Source organism: Watersipora subatra, chromosome 1 (assembly GCF_963576615.1).
Source record: "Watersipora subatra chromosome 1, tzWatSuba1.1, whole genome shotgun sequence".
NCBI lineage: Eukaryota > Metazoa > Bryozoa > Gymnolaemata > Cheilostomatida > Watersiporidae > Watersipora > Watersipora subatra.
Genome location: NC_088708.1, coordinates 43,388,713 through 43,407,887, shown reverse-complemented (window position 1 = coordinate 43,407,887; position 19,175 = coordinate 43,388,713). Strand labels below are relative to the sequence as shown.

General features: G+C 36.1%; 2 protein-coding genes across 7 annotated transcripts in view; one reads left to right on the top strand and one right to left on the bottom strand.

Moving 5' to 3' along the window:
* LOC137385785 (formin-like protein) overlaps positions 1-7,596 on the top strand; it is a 36,406-nt gene extending 28,810 nt beyond the window's left edge. For all 5 annotated transcript variants that reach the window (XM_068072342.1, XM_068072344.1, XM_068072343.1 and 2 more), the window contains 7 exons: positions 1,096-1,182; positions 1,746-1,814; positions 2,041-2,187; positions 2,428-2,570; positions 2,872-3,109; positions 4,714-4,912; positions 7,046-7,596. In XM_068072342.1, the coding sequence (XP_067928443.1) occupies positions 1,096-1,182; positions 1,746-1,814; positions 2,041-2,187; positions 2,428-2,570; positions 2,872-3,109; positions 4,714-4,912; positions 7,046-7,155 (993 nt within the window). In that variant the 3' untranslated portion in view covers positions 7,156-7,596. The remainder of the gene's footprint in view (positions 1-1,095; positions 1,183-1,745; positions 1,815-2,040; positions 2,188-2,427; positions 2,571-2,871; positions 3,110-4,713; positions 4,913-7,045) is intronic.
* A 98-nt stretch (positions 7,597-7,694) lies between these two features.
* Positions 7,695-18,848, bottom strand: LOC137385786 (uncharacterized protein DDB_G0280579-like). 2 transcript variants are annotated; one of them, XM_068072347.1, is made up of 5 exons: positions 18,798-18,848; positions 13,787-13,936; positions 13,549-13,638; positions 8,650-8,822; positions 7,695-7,929 (listed from the first exon to the last, which is right to left on the bottom strand). In XM_068072347.1, the coding sequence occupies exons 2-5, from the start codon at positions 13,907-13,909 to the stop codon at positions 7,695-7,697; spliced, it is 621 nt and encodes a 206-aa protein (XP_067928448.1). In that variant the 5' UTR covers positions 13,910-13,936; positions 18,798-18,848. The 2 variants fall into 2 exon arrangements, with proteins under 2 accessions (XP_067928448.1, XP_067928449.1); XM_068072348.1 differs by lacking the exon at positions 18,798-18,848 and adding an exon at positions 15,624-15,648.
* Positions 18,849-19,175: the final 327 nt, after the last annotated feature.

Sequence of the window (19,175 nt, the reverse complement as noted above, 5' to 3'; positions counted from 1 at the left end):
GAACCAGGCTTTAGCTATATGTAGGAGCGAGTAAATTATTCTACCTTATTGGTGTCAGCACTTGTTTCTTCCTTGGACTAGCTTCATGGAGAGGACATGTTTGTGAGTGTACGCTATGTAGTGAGTGTTGCCAAATGATTTCTTTTAGGATATGTTTCTGCACGACCTGATCTGGCCGGTGAAGCCATACAATCTGTGATAAAACAATTAAGAGATTTTGCATACTCTACCTTGAAGGATAGTTCATACTATATCACAGTATGTCGAAGTTATCCTCTCGGTAATTATTCGTTGACTAAATACACCGTAAACGGATGGTGTCGTCAAGGCAACGTGAATACGCAGGGAAAGATTGCAGTTGGTAAACTTTCCCTATAGTTCGCCGTGCATCCACAACAGTCTGTTTAATGTGCATCACTTCAGTGATGGTGATTGGCTATCGAGTATTGCTCAATCTATATTATCTTTCATGGCAGTTGCTGCGGGACTAATGTTTTATCGTTTCCACAACCGCATTACATAATGAGAATATTATGACGTGGACTGTTCGTTGATGTATATGCGAATGAGTTTGCGATAGTGTAAACACTGTTATCACAGATGATCACCGAGGTACGATATACATGTAGCATGTACCAACCTTAAATTGTGACGTGTGTAAACCAGACTTGAGACACTGAAAGTCTGCATCACTTTCTGTGGCTAATGAATATACTACTATGCTGAAAGCTCCAATTGCTCCATTGCTGTCGGAATAGATAGATGAATAGTGCAGCAGCATGATTAACCTCAAAACATAACTGTATTGCAGTTGCACATGTCTAAAACAAGCATGACTTATAGAGAAGGAAAACTTTGTGTCATGTTTTGTCACCGGGAAAGGTGACCCATGACGCTGGTGCATAGACCTGTGCCTCCAACTTTGAGAAACCTAAATTACTGTTTGCAGCAGCGGAGCAATGGCACAGACAAACTCTGATGTTTGTACCAACAGTATATATTCATGTTTGTACTAACAGTATATATTCATGTTTGTACCAACAGTATATATTCATGTTTGTACTAACAGTATATATTTATGTTTGTTTCTTACAGATTAACCACATAGAGCGTGTCCAAACAAAGCTTTCCATTATGAATTTTATAGCCAATTTTAAAGATAATGTGAAACACTTAAAACCGGTAAGAAATATTACGTAAATATTTTCATCTATTGTTGTTGCAAATATTTAGCTGAGATAATTATGATGTGCTGTATATATTGTGTGAGCTCTCAAGTGCAGCTTCTGCAACATGTACCATGTCAGTTACTTGTAAACCTGCTCTCTATTGTCTAAATGCAAGTGGCCTTCTGAATTTAAGTTGGTAATATAACAACAGTTCCAGTGAGTTTTATTGATAAACTAACCTACACATGTGCTTAAACAATTTTGAATTGCTGTCAATACTTTCATATCTGAAATTAAGAATAACAAATGATGTTTCTGTGTATAACCAACAACACTTTTTTCATTTTAGTAATTCTCATATTTTTAGTGTGTCGATTGCTAAATTAATTTATGGTATACAAACTGGACTAGGAGCAGCCCGAGGCTCTTGCACAAAGACTTATGACAAATGATTTCTTTTGTTTGTTTCTCATGACAATGGAGTAGCCCAAGTAGCCATTATCTCTGTCCGTTTTTATATTTTTCTTAGTTTGTCTCTTGTTAAGATTTACTAGCTTGAACTTTCATGATTTGCAGCAGCTGAATGCTTTGCTCACAGCTTCTTTATCTTTGCGCAACTCTAAAAAGATCCGGAAAATTCTGGAGGTATGATAATAAGTTATTCGTTTGTGAAAGCTGAGACAGCCCATCATCTAGATAACTAATATATGCGTTGTTAGCAAATATAGAGTTTAGTTATGTGAATAAATTGTGTACTTCATGGAATGTTCATGCATGTCAATTTTACTATTAGAATACTGAAAGGTGACTATACTTTGGTTTGTTTTGCTCTAATATTTTGTACTCTAGATGCCGTTTTTATTTTCTACAGATCATCCTAGCCTATGGGAATTACATGAACAGCCAACGGCGGGGTGGTGCGTATGGTTTCAAACTTCAGAGTCTTGACGTACTTACTGATGCTAAGTCTACCGACAAAAAGATCTCTTTAGTTCACTATATCGCAGCTACTGTGACTGTAAGTATATAAAAGTACTGTACACCCTGCATTCCAATTGCTTATGGGTGTCATTAGAACGATTGAGTAAGTTACACTAGTTGAGAAAAGTTACGACTAAGGTCTCTCGCGAATCAGTTTCAATTGTAACACCCTTAAGCTTTGCAATGGCTTTCACTCATCAAGCTAGGATTACTTGCTGGGAGACCCTCTGGCTGGGACTGGGTAAAGATTAAGTCAGTTTTTATCATGCTTACACAGGATCTGTTCCCTGAGCTGCAGAATTTTGCTCAGGAGTTGGACTATATGGAAAAAGCGGCTCTCATTTCTCTAGAAAACCTACAGATTGACGTATCTGAGCTGGAGAAAGGCATGAACATGGTTAAAAAAGAGTTTGACTCAAGGTATAGCAGGTTTTGGTTAAGAATTACTGTTTCTTGGTAGCAGGTGTTTTGTGGTGTGTTGTTGACAGTTATTGGGATGACATATCGTGAGGTACATTATTTGGAGGTATTGTGGTTAGGAGCATCTCTTGACCGGTGATTTTGTAGAAAGGATTTTTGACAAATGGTTTGCAAGGCATTACTCTAAAATAGTGCTTGGTGAAAATAATATCCTTGCAGTCAATTTGGTATTGGGTAGTTGGTCTTATATTGAAGTTATCTATTAGTTAGAGTCTGCTTTAGTAAAGTGATGATGTTGCAGAACCAGTAAAGGCAAGCAGAGGGATGCTGCGTCAATGACATATGCTACAACTGTAATGAAGGAATTCTTGGAGGTGACCCAAGGAGATCTAGATATTGTGAAACGGGATTATCAAACCGCTAAAGAGAACTACGAAAAAGCTGTTGAGTTTTTTGGTGAAAATGTGAAACAGACGAGTCCGCAAGCATTCTTTGGTACATTTGTGAGGTTCACAGCAGCTTATAAAAAAGCTGTGGAGGTAAGAACTGGTTATTTGCAAAATTTTTACATTTTTTATAGTCGTTCTACTGTGTCACCAATTGTAAAATGACCCATAGAACCATACATAGAAAAGGCCATTTGTTGTAAATGAATGCCCTTTTTATGGCGCCTTACAGTGCCTCGCGTTGCGCGTTCACAACTCGAGTTGTACAACTTGAGTTGCACAACTCGAGTTGTGAACACGCAACGTGACTTTTCAAAAGTAAGGTGCAATATACTGGTATTACGGTAGCATAACCGTAGATCTGGTTATATTAACAGTGGTATATCAATAGGCACTCGTTAGCTAATAGAAATTAAACTATGTATGTACTGTAAAACTAGAGCTAATAGCGAATTATTAGAATTATACTGTGCCGAGTTTGCAACTCGAGTTCATCCAAACCCAAGCCGAGTTCTTTCAACAGCAACTCGAGTTCAACAACTCGGCTTGAGAACATCTCGTCATTTCATTTTCTCTAGCTATATTTTCTATATGTGGAATTTATTTTGGTGCATCATTAAACGCCGTTGAAATAATTTCTATGTTCATTTTCGGTGTTCATTCAGTTTTTTGTCAGGTTTTAGAGAGAACTCTGTTTTCATTTGAAAAAGAAGTGGCCTACCTCCCACATAGATTGTTTTTTAGTTTGCTTTTTACATTCTACAGTTGTTTTTGTCTCGTTATATTTATATATAATTTAGTTATACATGTATATAATTATATTTATATTATAATAGTTATATATAATTTAAATGTGTCTATATATTTAAACTATTATTATTAAATTTCTGTAAATGTTCTGTAAATGAGACACCCCAATTACTCACTTTGCTTTTTTACAAACCCGTGTTAGTTTTGCGTATAACACAACTCGAGTTAATCAAAAACCCAGGCCGAGTTGTACAATTCGGCAACTCGAGTTGGACAAAGCGGCAACTCGAGTTGTGAACGCGCAACGCGAGGCACTGTAAGGCGCCATACTTTTTCATCTATGACCACTTTAGCCGGTCATTTGCTGTAAATGGCATGGGATGCTGCTGGCCATGCATTGGTCTATTGTCAAAAAGACTACACTCTGCTGACCCTACTGTCCTACCAGTGACACGCCTGGGTATATTAATGTACTCTGCTGACCCTACTGTATTGCCGGTGACACACCCGGACATAGTGATCTACTCTGCTGAGCCTACTGTCCTACCGGTGACACCCCTGGATATACTGATGTCCTTTGCTGACCCTACTGTCCTACCAGTGACACACCTGGGTGTATTAATGTACTCTGCTGACCCTACTGTCTTGCCGGTGACACACCCGGACATACTGATCTACTCTGCTGACCCTACTGTCCTACCAGTGACACACCTGGATATACTGATGTACTCTGCTGACTCTAATGTCCTACCAGTGACACACCTGGATATACTGATGTACTCTGCTGACCCTACTGTCCTACTGGTGACACACCTGGGATATACTGATGTACTCTGCTGAGCCTACTGTCCTACCGGTTACACACCTGAATATATTAATGTCTTGTGTGTTATCATCTTGTGCATAAAGATTATTTTGTGTATTCTTATGAGTTTAATTTTTTCCAGGAAAATGAAACGAGGCAAAAGCTGCAGATGGCGCAGCAGCAGAAAGAAGTCAAGCAAGCTGTAGCCAACAAATCTGTGAACGCGCAAGCGGCCATGATGAATGAACTGAAGTCAAAGCAAAAAACTAAAGGATCAAAGGACACTCGGAAAATTGCAAAGGATGATATGTACCACGGAGCTCTTGAGGATATACTCACAGGTATAAATTTCATAGTTTGTTTAGGGGACATTCCAATATTTCTTATAATGATGAGTGTGTGAAAGAGTGTGGAAAGAGCGAGTACAATAGTACTTTTTAGTACAAAATTAATTTTTTGTAGTTGCTTCGTAGTCTAAAACTTGCGCATGTAGAGGTGCTTTTGGTATCATAAGTGCAAGAACATGCTCCAAAGCCTGTCAAAGGTCTGTGACAATAATACAAGTGCTCAAGTAAAATTAAGTAACACTTAATTTATACATGCAAAGAAAAAGTAGACAGATTATAATGAACAAAAATGAAAATTATAACCTAAAAATTGAAAAACAGGAAATTTTGCCGCTCGCTGTTTTCGCCTTTACTTTTTCCAGTTCACATTTATCAGTCATCTTGGTCCGTTAGTTTTGCAAAAAAGCGATTCAATGATGTTTGCTCTTGTCATGTTTTCATCATCCTTTGCAAATGTCCAAAACCAACTTTACAGTGAGCCAATCACCTTAATTGTGAACACTTCTACCAGGTTCTTTTACAAGTTCAGATATTTTGTAAAACTTTCTTCGGGTTTTCTTTATTTGGCTTGGAGAAATAACCATCTCTTCTTTGTCATCTATAATATATTCTTGAACTACTGCGTAATCTCCTCCAGACACTCAATGATTAAATCATGTCACTCTCAACTATCACCATTTCTAACGAATAACTGGGTCAATTTCTGCCTCTCCTTTGTCAACCCTCCGTAATTGATCAATATTTTGTGGGATGACTGCATCGTGCTAAAACTTTCTGTAAGCCGCGCGAAGTGTGCGCTCAGTCAATGCCTGCCACGCCATGTTTACTATCTTGAGGTGAACTAGAATATTGAAATGCCGATTCCAAAACTCACTATGGTAAGCTGTGTGCTTTCAGTGATGTTGAAATACCTAAATAAGTGTTTCGTGTAGTGCTGGGCACGAGTACCTCATGGCCAACGAGTTTAGACTCTGCCCCCTTCTGTTCAAGTTTTTTGAGTATTGGGTAGCTGGTAGTACTCGGCACGAGTACTTCTTGGCCAACAGGTTTTTCGGGTATCGGGTTTTGTCGATACGGGTTTTATGTCTAAAATTTCGAAACATCAGACATATTAAAATTTACAAGGCAATTATAATTCTATTCAATTTATTTATTATTTTTTACTATTTTCTATCGACTGATATTCGTGCTTGCAGCATTAACAGGCGGGTTGTTAAACAGTGCGTAGAGCTCAGGGCACAGTAGACCGAGTTTTTGCCCACTCTATTCGACGGATTCGTGTACCAAAACCCGAACTCGCAAGTCAAAACCCGAACCCGCAAGATCGAAATGCTCAAAATTTCTATTACCCGAGACTCGAGAAAAGATAAACCAGCGAGTTCAATGAGTTTTATTACCCGCGCCCAGCGCTAGTTTCGTGTAGACTTTCTTAATCTCGAAATTATTTGTCTACTTCAAGTGGGAACTTTCTTCAAAAATGGCATTTCGCTATGTAGTATGTGACATACTGTAAGTTTCATCTATAGAGGTACCGCTGCAAATGAAACAGTAAGACTTTCTTAGACATGTTGATTCACAGGCTTCACCATGAATGCAGCTTATCAGCAATGAGATTAAGTGATCTTATGTCATAAGGCACTGGTAGGCTACAGCAACTCTTAGTGTTTTTTGTGTGCACGAAAGCCCTATATTTTATGATACTGAAATGGTCATCCATTTAAGGTGAATGATACAAATTTTAACCACCACCGACATTGCCAAGAATATAGCCCTGATTGATTTTGGCCTACGGAATCGCTCACAACAGCCAATCGCTGCGCAGCTTATATAATAATGAATGTAATTTTTAGTATCATGCAAGATGTCATGTCATATTCACACAACTATGTGGACGTTAGACTCACATGCTTGATATTCGCATTCGATACACTGACATTAAACCAACCAGAGAATTTTCAATATTTCAAGCTGATCAGCACAGCTTAGATGCTTACGCGCTGCCTGGTCATCAACCTGCCAATGACTTCAAAATTGGTCGAAAACCATTTTTAGTGCCAATGTACCACTATTTTAGCCATGTTTTAGCCATAACATAGCCATGTTTGTCATGTGACCATTGTTATATAGATCTGAAGAGCAAGCCATATCTGAGATCAGATGGAGTAAGACGGAGCCAAAAGAGACAGTTTGAAAATGGCAGCTTAGTTTCTGTGGGTGTGTCATCTGAAAGACTATAGGCACCGACACGACATGTTTCCTACACTACATGTTTGATCAGCCAGTAGATCAGTTTTAATTAGTTGGATTGTCGGAGTAATGACAACAATCAGCTATCACTTTATGCTAGTACATGTATAATAGTTTATTTGTGATTGGACGATTCTAATCAAATTCAGCTCCATGCTATATTGTATCTCGTTTCTTATGCAATGGGTGTTCCCTTCCTGTACATTCTCCATGTCTGCTACCTACTTTAGACTGACTTTTATAAATATTGTATAGTATATTGTTTTATTTTTTCAATGAGCTTTTGGTGTTATTTTTAATGCTTGTATTTAATTACAAGCCTAGTTATTTAATAGCAAGCCTGGTTATAGAATTTTATATGCTAATAGCATTTTCTATCAATAATGAGCATTATTGAACGAACGAGAAATATATTAAATTATTTTATACAATTAATTAGAGAGGACAATTGTATCATGCAATATATAAAATGATATACAAATGATATAATTACAAAAATATCTCAACGCACGATTATGGGGTACTTGCACTAGACGTTTTCACAATCCGATTCTGAGTCTGCACTATTGCTAGCCACAGGGGTAATAGTTTTAGGAGGTTCATCCCTTTCAAATTGTCTGACTAGGTCCATATCCCTGTTGCTTGAGCCCTTCTGCAGAACATAGCTTATAAAACTTGCAGTAGTTGGAATTTTGCCTCTTTTTAATGAAAGATCTATGCGTGGTGCTGCGCATTCTATCTTCTTCTTCTTAGATGGTGAAGTCCTATATTTATGCAAATTTCAAATTACACTCTGATATACTGCATAATATAGCATAATACATGAACGATAAAGACAACGATACCAAATTGAATAGTGGTCAAACCACAAGATTAATACGAGAAAGGTAACAGCGGTAAGGTAAGAAAGGTAACAGCCCCAAAGAAACTGCCTAAATCTTTGGCTTCATATAGTACTTCAACTACGAAATTGCCCACTTAATCTTGGATGCTTATTCATCCAGAATGTAAGTGACAAAGAAGTAGGTCCCAATAGTGAAATTTTTTATTAGCCATAATTGTTACATATTGCATGTGTACAAAAGATTTTTTAATAGTAATAAATTTCAGTTTGAGCTATGCGTGTTCTTAAAATACCGATTTTATGGAATTTTCCAAAATGAATTACATGACTTTCGGGTTTTTTTGCGGGGTTTTAACCCAGCCAAAGGGTCAAGCACTCGACAAACCTTCTGTACCAGTCAAAATTTTCAGATCTTTACAGAGATCTATGGTGTTTATCAGACAGACAAAGAAAAGCTAACATCTTCCCTCAATAAATCGTTTGATGACATTTGTTGCTTTAGACACTCTATTTGCTTTATCAGTTGTCTTTCTTAGATTTTCGTCACGGTCTGGAAATCTACATTTGTGGACAAGTTTGGGGATCAATTCCCAACAAATCCATCGAATGAAATTAAAAAGATTATTCAACCATTGCTGACCTGTGTAAGGCTGTAGAAGATGCATGTTTCTTTGAATGTTTCTCAGGCTCAAAGCTAGAAGATGTGTTTGTAGGTGCAGCAGGCTTTGGCGTTAATAACTCTTTTTTTTCAGTTGGTTTTTCTTCACTAGAATTTTGTTCCAATGGCTCCAGGTTCTTGTGTTTTACTTTTTTCTAAAAAAAACTAAGTACACTGATTAACCTGAATAAGAATGGAACAAGAATAGAGGCATACAAAAAAGAAATGGAGGTTGCCACTTGTCTCCATACAAAAGCACTCATACTTACACCATCTGATATCTTAAACCAAAAGTTGGGTGTAAATTATAACTCTAACTTGTTATTAATATATCAATTAATAGAGTAAAATCAATTCACATAAAGCAAATTATATATGTTAATAATTTGAATACCCGGCGGCACACGAGTAATAAAAAGGTTGCATAGAAAATTTATTTTTAATCAACATATACAACATTTACTATTCTAACTTTAAAATGACGCTAATCGTTTATTTGTGTGTATGTTCAGTCAATTGATAATTCAAATATTTGAAAGCCCAAGGAATAGCTAAAACATATTCTTGAAAAACATTTCTTACTTCTTATGCTATACATTCGCTCAAAATTTAAAATAGCTCATAAACAGTAGCAGGTGATGTGGTAGCCATTAACTTTTTTTACCCAATGAATTTGAATAACTCACCGTAAAACCACTAAATGAATGCCAGAGAGCTCATTTTGCAACTCTTCCTCTATAGAAGCAGTCAATCGGAGGCGGCGTTCAAATAGAGGCTGAGGTTGTATTTTTCAAATGGCTCATCAGAACTTTCGAAAAGTAAATTTAGCCCTTTTACGGTGAAGCAAATATCACCTATATTTTGCCCTCTCTTTTTGGTGGAGCGATAATAAACCTTTTGGATGCAATAAATTCGCTAACATTACTCCAACTTGTCAAAGATCTTTATAAATAAATACGCTAAATAAATAGATAAATACGCACTGAAAGACCTTGCAATATCTATACCAGTAGATATATATTGCTTGCAATTAACCTACGATGATATTATCACCTGTGTACTACTTTGCAATTTGTTAAAGCTTTCAATTTTTATTTCATCCTAAATTTGAAGACAAATTTTCATTTTATACCCATACTTAACAATGTCGCATTAAAGCTCACTGCACTCATTGATATGTTTGCTACAGTTTGCAGCTAAAACTGGCTTTTTATGTGCAATAAAAGAGGAGTTATGAGCGTCGATCCATTGTAAGCCGTGTTAAGATAACTGCAAAGATGCTATTAAATAATATGCTATAAATCTGCAAATTTATAAATTATATAATGATAAACTATCAAATGCTATAAATATATATATTCATCAACAAGTGACATAAATGAATCATACTGATATTACACGCAGAAACAAAAATTGAAGTTTTAAAACAAAAATATTTGCATCGTTTGCTTGGATGACTGAGTTCTATATGTTGCTTGCGATGGACCGAACATCTTCTGGTTGTCCAATACCTTCCACAATGTCTTCTGACCTCAACTCTTTTTCTGCACTGCTGAACTAGTCGATATTAGCGTCCAAACAATTTTTTGGCAAAGCAATACTTATACGCGTTGCATTTAGCACAAATGCAAAGTGTATAAGTTTTGCTCGCTAAATGCAACCTTTACCCTAAAACTAGTCAATCATTTACCATTGTAAATGCAAACCATTTTTATGTACATGTACTTTGAAGTATCAAAACCGCGTTAAAAAAGGCACTACTATTAGCCTGAAACAGTTATTAATTATTTCTATAGTGTTGCTTTTAAGAATTTAATGGAAAAAAACACGAAAAGCTTTGGAGTTGGACAACGAGAGAACTAACTGTTATTGATGTAAACAATTCCCTATTAATACAATTTTGTGGACACTTTGCTACTGATCACTTGATATTATGGGTTCATAAAGATCAAAGATTGTCAAAGTGGCGTTCAATTAGAGAGTGACGCTCTACTTTCCAACCTTCCTTTCACAGTGGCGGTCAAATGGAGGTGGCTTTCAAATAGACGTGGCACCCAATTAGAGGTTTTACAGTAAGTTAACTTATCTCTCAAGGAGCACTGGACTGCAAGCGTGAGTATTTAACCAATCGCTATTAAATGGACATACAAATGACGACAGACAAACACTTGATTTTACATATTGTAGTGTATTTTGATTTAAAAAAGCAAATGGTGGAACCTGCTTCCCATTTCAGTCTTTTTTGACCAACAACTGGTTCTTGTTCAGACTAGGTTATTAACAAACTAGAATTTCGTTTCTTTTTCATTTTAATCATTACATATTTCAATGGTCACCCAGCATAGCAATTAAATAATACATGCCATGAAAAAGAGTATTTTACCTGCATAACCCCAAAAACAGCCTATTTTTAATCAAAAATGTACCAGAGATAATTTCAGCTCATTTTGAAATTCAAAAACTACTTGTGCTAAGCATCTAGCCAGCTAAGTCTAACTTGTCACATAACTTATTTTACACTAAATAATTTCACTTGCATGCTTTCATAGCTGGAGAATAAAGTATTTGCTAAATTGCAATTACTGCAATGGAGGATTCCGAAGCTTAATTGGAGGCAATTATTAAAAACAGATTGTTGGTGATCAATGATCAAAAAAGGTTGGTGGCTTGTCTGCCAAAACTATACCTATGTACACTGCAAACAATAATAAAGCACAATTTTTGGAGGTCACCATATGGGATTGTTCTGCATTAAAGAGTCTACAAAAGTAACGCAAATTGGATAGTCAGCGCTTATTAGCGCAGGCATTTCTGATGACAGGGTTTGTTAGTGCAAGCCTTTTTGATTACATGGTTTGTTAGTGCAAGCCTTTCTGATGACAAGGTTTGTTAGTGCAGGCTTTACTGATGACAGGGTTATTAGTGCAAGCCTTTCTGATGACAGGGTTTGTTAGTGCAAGCCTTTCTGATGACAGGGTTTGTTAGTGCAGGCCTTTTTGATGGCAGCCTTTGTTAGTGTTGGCCTTCCCGATGACAGGCTTTGTTAGTGTTGGCCTTTTTGATGACAGGCTTTGTTAGTGTTGGCCTTTCTGATGACAGGCTTTGTTAGTGTTGGCCTTTTATGATGACAGGCTTTGTTAGTGCAAGCCTTTTTGATGACAGGGTTTGTTAGTACAAGCCTTTCTGATGACAGGGTTTGTTAGTGCAAGCCTTTCTGATGACAGGCTTTGTTAGTGTTGGCCTTTCTGATGACAGGCTTTGTTAGTGCAAGCCTTTCTGATGACAGGGTTTGTTAGTGCAAGCCTTTCTGATGACAGGGTTTGTTAGTGCAAGCCTTTCTGATGACAGGCTTTGTTAGTGTTGGCCTTTCTGATGACAGGCTTTGTTAGTGCAGGCCTTTCGGATGACAGGCTTTGTTAGTGCAGGCATTTCTGATGACAGGCTTTGTGAGTGTTGGCCTTTCTGATGACAGGCTTTGTTAGTGCAGGCGTGTCTGATGACAGGGTTATTAGTGCAAGCAATTTGAATGATGTTGTTTAGTCAAGAGAAGAAATTGCGACACAAGTTGTTCCTACACGAGCAAAATTTTCAAATCAACTATGGCTATATCTGTTAACAAAATACTTTTTTTCAATTATTGCCTTACAAACTGTCATTAGTTTAACTGCGATTTTTTATAATTGCATGTGTTAGTAGCACAAAATTGGACACAAATTCATTAAACAATCAGTAAAAAGCTTGTTTAGTATTTAATATAAGCAACTGATCCTTGACCGAGTTGCAAATACAGATAACGAAAGTGCTTACTAGCAGAGAACACAAAATGAGGAATCGTTTCCTCGTTCATTCAACAGCAAAAAGCAGATGACTCTTAATGAAGTGTACACTCACTCAGAAGCTTACCACAGCTAGGCATTTCTACTATGGTATACACAACAAGACATTAAAAGCTTAGTAAGACCATTCTATTAACTAAGTCTAATGTTGAAAAGTGCCTGAAATGTGTTTAAAATTGAAAAATATGACAATTTACTTGTATTTGCGACAACTGTGATTAATGATCATAAGTACAATACACATTTTTATGTGCATATTAAATTGATTGGCTAAAATTACTGTTGCCTGGATACCCTGAACAAAAAATTCATGCTTAAGAAAGTACATTGCCTACGACTACTGTTTCACATATGATTTTAGAAACAGCCTAGAATCATCCTACCCTTGAATTTTACAAAGAAATTAAGACGCACTTTTGTCAAACCATGAATATGCAATTTCTCTTTCAATGCTTTATAACTTATGGTTAAGCTAAAAAGCAAGCAAAGCTATGACTTATTTTAAAAATGTTTTTGGCAGAGTTTGTAAGCTAATGTAAATTCCTAACACATAAGTTAAATTAATATTCATATAGTTAAGATATAATAAGCTATGATGAACACAGAACATGTACCAAAACCTACGGCTATACTTATAGAAAAACTTAAGAAATAGAACTATAGATCACCAGATGTGTTTCGGGCTCATATTTCTACATATCTTTCATGAGCTATTTTAAAACTTTTCAACAAACACAGCTGATTTTTACCATATTATTGATAAGAGTAGCTTCGTTTTCCCTGCAGACAGTAGGACGTTTTCCCTGCAGACAGTAGAATGTAAAACCACATTACATCAATGAATTTTCCAACTGTACAGTTGTGAATGTGGATTTTTTTAACTTTGAATAGAACTTGAAAGCCTTTGAAATGACTCTAGACTGATACAATATCGAAGCTGTGCTTAGCCATACAGAAATCTATTTAAAAACTTTTCCTTAATACACTTCTACACCCTTTCTTTGTCAACAACCAAAGAGACATAGGCAGCACTTAAATCAATTACCCGTGTTTTCTGAGCAAGAAGTGAGAGCTTGATGGCAAGTTCTAACTGGGCATCATCTTCATCCTTGAAGGCCGGGTGAGCCTTGGGCTGCTGTGAACGAAAAGAATAGATATGAAACCACGGCTCAAGTTATCAGCCATATTGCAATGAGAAACATCGAGATGACGAGTCATCAGTTAAATAACCTAACCAAGACCTAAACAGGGAAAAAGTATAATCGTTAAAATATCATATTTACCCTCCGCGGCCTTCGAATAGCCAGAGATGTTTTGTCATTATCTGTCATGTCAGGTAAAATCTTTGCTGTTGTCTTATTGTTGTTGTTGTTCTTGTTGGCCACTTCTTTCAGCATAGAAGGCATTACGCAAGTCCAATAACTAAACTAAAACTAAACAAACCAAAGCTAGGTAACTCAACTCAGTAACTCAACATAGAACAGCTTTATAAATTTTTTAGCATTAGATCTCCATTTAGTAATTAATGAAGAACACTTTTCATTGCCTCCTGCATCTGTGTATAAGACGGTTGGTGACATGAAGCAACAGGTGCCGAGCAAGTGACAAGCCTTAATAAAGCTGTAAAGGAGACCAACAATGGAAAGCGTAATCATGAACAAGAGCTAGTTGAAGAGATCTCATCTATAACAGTGGGTAATAGGCAAGCCAACTGCACAAAGCAAACTAATTTAGGCAAACATTGTTTTAGTGCATGAGGCCTCCCTAGACACTGACGAACAAACCTACGAGTCTTTGTTATATCGACAAATTTAAATTCATCAACTGTTTTCGTTAGGACATCATAACTGACTACTTCTTTAAACACTGTTAATAAAATGTATCATAATTACAGCATTATTCCACCGCCTGGGCTGAACTAAATTACAATATTGTTTTTTACTTAATCATGATGTATAACACTGCTTTTTATTTATTAATGATGTATAATATGGTCTTTACTTATTTATTGTAATTGAAGTTGTGTATGCCAAGAAGTCTCAGCAGATATAATTGCTCAGGATTCATTTTAAATTTGGTAGTGGATATTGAGAAGACAACAGTTTTAATTAGCATTAACATTCCATGAATTTTGGTTGAAACCCATAAGAAAACGCTGCGGAGTATAAAGGATCTAGCCAAACTTGTCCACTAGTTGAAAATAAGCACGCTAGTAGAGTGAAGCCTTGAACTTGAGCAGAACAAGAAGCTATTGACAGAACACACAAACGTGCTAGGCCATGTTCGGGCTACGCTTAGAAAGATGAGGTTACTCGGAATACAACTGAAATCACATTCAATATTGCAAGGCCATATTTATTGAACTATGGGAAATATTCTTCATAGACTCAAGTTTTTACAGAAAGCATGAATTAGATCTTAGAAAAAAGGGTTTTGGGGAATTTCATGATACTCACATCAACCATCATGCAAGGCGAAGTGGTATCTACTAAAGGTATCCAAAACTAAGTGAATAACTGAACCATCTTTTCTAGTGTTTAGGCTCAAAGCTATCTAAAAGACTTCTACGACAGGAATGTTATTTTTGTTTTTCTAAAAATCATAATATTAACCTTTTGAACTAAATAAATCCCAAGATGAGCTCTGCTAATCTGCAAAGACCTCTATTAATTACTTTACATAAAAGTGTTGTCAACATAACTAAAATGAAAGAAGACAGATAAGCAGAGGAGCAACATGGCAACATGAGACTTGAACTCTAGAAGCCCAAACACACAAAGCCTTTTAAAATGCCTCTGAACATGAAGGACATGGACAAACTTCAATTGTTCAACGTTACTACAAGCACCATAAGCAGTCAGCGAGACCAGCACAAAAAGCCGCAGCATACTCTTGTAACCTCTGAATATACTAGCCACATGCAATGTGGATAACAGCCTCGACATATGTTTGTGCCTTTGTTTTTATATTTATAAACATTGAAGGCATTCATATACATGTACATGCGTGTGGGTTTCGAATGTATGATTGAAGTGTTTTACCCCATTTCAACACCTCTATATGCAGCATTTTAGGCACCACAAGATATGACAATACATGATCATTAGGATTTCATTTTACCATATTTCCATTGACTTAGGTTTCCCTGCAAAGAACCAAGATTATATTCTGTATTAAATAGGTGGATAATAATATACCGTAAAACCTCTAATTGAACGCCATCTCTATTTGAACGCCACCTCTAATTCACCGCCACCCTGAGAGAAAGATTGAAAAATAGAGCGCTATTCTCTAATTGAATGCCACCTCCATTTGATATTATTTGATCTTTACGAGCCCATCATAACAATTGAACAGTAGAAGTGTCAACAAATCGTATTAATAATGAATCGCTAACATCAATAGCAATTGATTCTCTCGTCCAATTCCAAAACTTTGAGAGCAACACCATAGAAATAATTATTAACTACCTCAATCTAATAGTAGTTCCTTGTTTAACGCAGTCTTGATACTTCAAAATACAAGTATATGAAAAACGGCTAACATTTACGATAGTAGATGAACAACTAGTTTTAGGGTGAAGGTTCCGTTTAACGAGCAATTTTTACACACTGCATTTGTGCTAAATGCGACGCTTAAATTATTGTTTTATTAAAAAATTGTTTGAACGCTAATATTGACTAGTTCAGCAATGCAGAAGACGAGTTGAGGTCAGAGGATATTGTGGAAGGTATTGGACAACCAGATGAAACTCGTTCCATCGAAAGCAACGATCAAAACGCAGTTATCCGAGCAAACGATGCAAATATTTTTGTTTTAAAAGCATTAATTTTTGTTTCTGTGTGTAATACAAGTATGGTTCATTTATGCCACTTGTTCATGAATATATATACATGTATACATATTTGTGGCCTTTGATCGATTATCATTATATAACTTATAAATTTGCAGATTTGTAGCATATTATTTAATAGCATCATTGCGGTTATCTTAACATGGGTTACAATGGGTCAACACTCATAACTCCTCTTCTATTGCACATGAAAAGCTAGTTTTGGCTGCAAACTGTAGCAAACATACCAATGAGTGCAATGAGCTTTTATTCATAATTTTTAAATATAGATATAAAATAAACATATGCCTTCAAAGTTAGAATGAAATAAAAAATTGAAAGCTTCAACAAATTGCAAAGCAAGGCACAGGCTATAATATCATCGCAGATTAATTGCAAGCAATAGATAACAACTGGTAGAGATATCTCTTGGCTCCCCAATGCATTATTCTATTTAGAGATCTCTGACAAGTTAGAGGTAAGTTAGCAGATTTACTGCATTCAAAAGGTTTAACATCGCTTTACCGGAAGAAGAGGGCAAAATATAAGCGACATTTGCTTCGCCTGATAAGGGCTAAATTTATCTTTCCAAAATTTTGATGAGCCATTTGAAAAATACAACGCCAGCCTCTATTTTAACACCACCTTCGCTAGAGAGGAAGGGTTAAAAATATAGCGCCGTGGCGTTCAATTAGAGGTTTTACGGTAGGCCAAATTAACTGAAGCATCTCAAGGAATTGACTCAAGTTTTCCACAGATAACATCAATTTTATTTAGAAAAGAAGCTTTTTGACTTGAAAATATCCCCAGATATTTTATATTGGAATTGATACTAACTGCACAACTGTTTATGCAAAATCTACAATTGAATGAGCTAAAGTGTTTCGCTAGACGATTTAAATGATTTGCAAAGTTTATCATGTTTTAGCAACAGTTTAGCATGAGTCAAGTAACAGCATACCATGACTAAATTTTGGAAGTTGTAAGTTTTAAAGATGCCGATCATCGGAGAAAATTTTGACATCAAACCCAAGTAGAGCGTGGTTCAACTTTGCAACTTGAACTAACATAGAGTAAAACTAGCAAGTTCGGCAAATCCTGAAGTTCAGAACGCCTAAACAAGCTATCTGACAACTGCCAACTTTTTTTTGTTCAATATATTGTTGAGCAGAAATTCACAAGCTAGATTAAAAGAGTTATTAGGTTTGAGGTTTACTCCTAAAATAATTCTTAGCTACATAATGAAGTATAGGAATATTTTATAGCATTAGCAATGTTTGGCTAGTCAAATTAATACCTACAATTTTGCTAGTAGCTTGAGGATATTCTCTTATAATAAATCATGCAAGGGACTTCCGTGGTGATATAAGATGTGCAAAGCCCTTAGTCTTCTTAGGTAGAATCAAGCGGTTAGCAGACAGCCACTTACGAGTCAAATTAAAATCAAAAGCCAAAATGTGTATTTTATAAATGGAAATTGAATAAAAACTTGAACCTTAAATTTTACTGCCAATAAAAAGCTGATTTGAAAGCAGATGGCATTTTTTATTGATGCCAAAAAATATGTAGTTTGCTGTCGAACAATCTGTGAACTGCTCAAACTGTTATTTCAATTACAATATACCTAGTCAGTGGTAATGTCTCAAGAACTAGACAAGGTATGACAAGCAGATTTTTTCTCTATAAGAAATACCTAAATTGAAATTGTTAGGTAGGCTCTGACACAAAATGAAGCAAAAGTGATGTTCCTAATTGATATAAAAACTGAAATGGCTGCTACTACAACAGGAGCCAAAAAATGTTAAGCCAAAGTATCTTGTTATTCAAAACCCATAGCAAATAGCTTCGATGAGGTTCCAAAACCAGCAATAGTAGGCTAACAAATTATACTTCGCAAACTCAATATACATAAACAAACAATTGTGAAATGCATACAAAACATATATACAAGCAAGCAGACCCACGTGAATGTAACTAATAAGAGCTAATCGTCTATAGCTGTAAGATGATGCTATTCAATACATTACTCATGAGAAAACATATCTTTACTAAGTGAAGAGCCTGTAGAAGGAATGTGTACGTTTTTTGATTTATGCGTGAAAAGAAAATCAGCATTATAGAGACGATTAAAATCGTATTACTGAGTATACAAAATGGCCGTCAGTTTAAAACTAATAGCACAATTTGTATGAAAACAACTTAAAAAATAGTATTTACCGATACAATGAGCACATCGTAAATTTAAAATATAAACTATGAATATTCTCTGTATAAGCAATGATATACAGCCCCCACAGGGGGGCTGTATATCATTGGTATAAGCAAAATAGCAACCAGGTATTGACATAAGCATATATTCACTAGCATATGAAATAATCGTCATACATTAAAATTTGCACGGTAAATAAAATACACAGCATAGATGTAAAAACTGTAAAATATCGTTCAATAATAATTTGTACCGTATGGAAACATCGGTCGATACAATTGAAACTGCTAGAAATAGAAGCGCTGACACATATGATTATACGACAGCTGAACCGAGTCGAAGCTAATAATTTGTTTATCAGTTCGCAACGTGGGCGGAGTTTAGTACGTAATGATATAAACACGTGCTGAAAATACGAGACATTTGTAGTACGTACTGTACTATTTAATTGTCTATTCAGGCATTGTTGCGTGATCCAGTGTCGTATAGTGTCCCTATATGACACTGATGAGATCGGGCCCTAACAAAACTTAAACAGCCGATCAGGTCCATCGCGCATGCACAAGAGTTTAGACGATAGACAGAGACGCAAGAGCTCCCCACTCTGAAACAACTGACGCATATTCCCGTA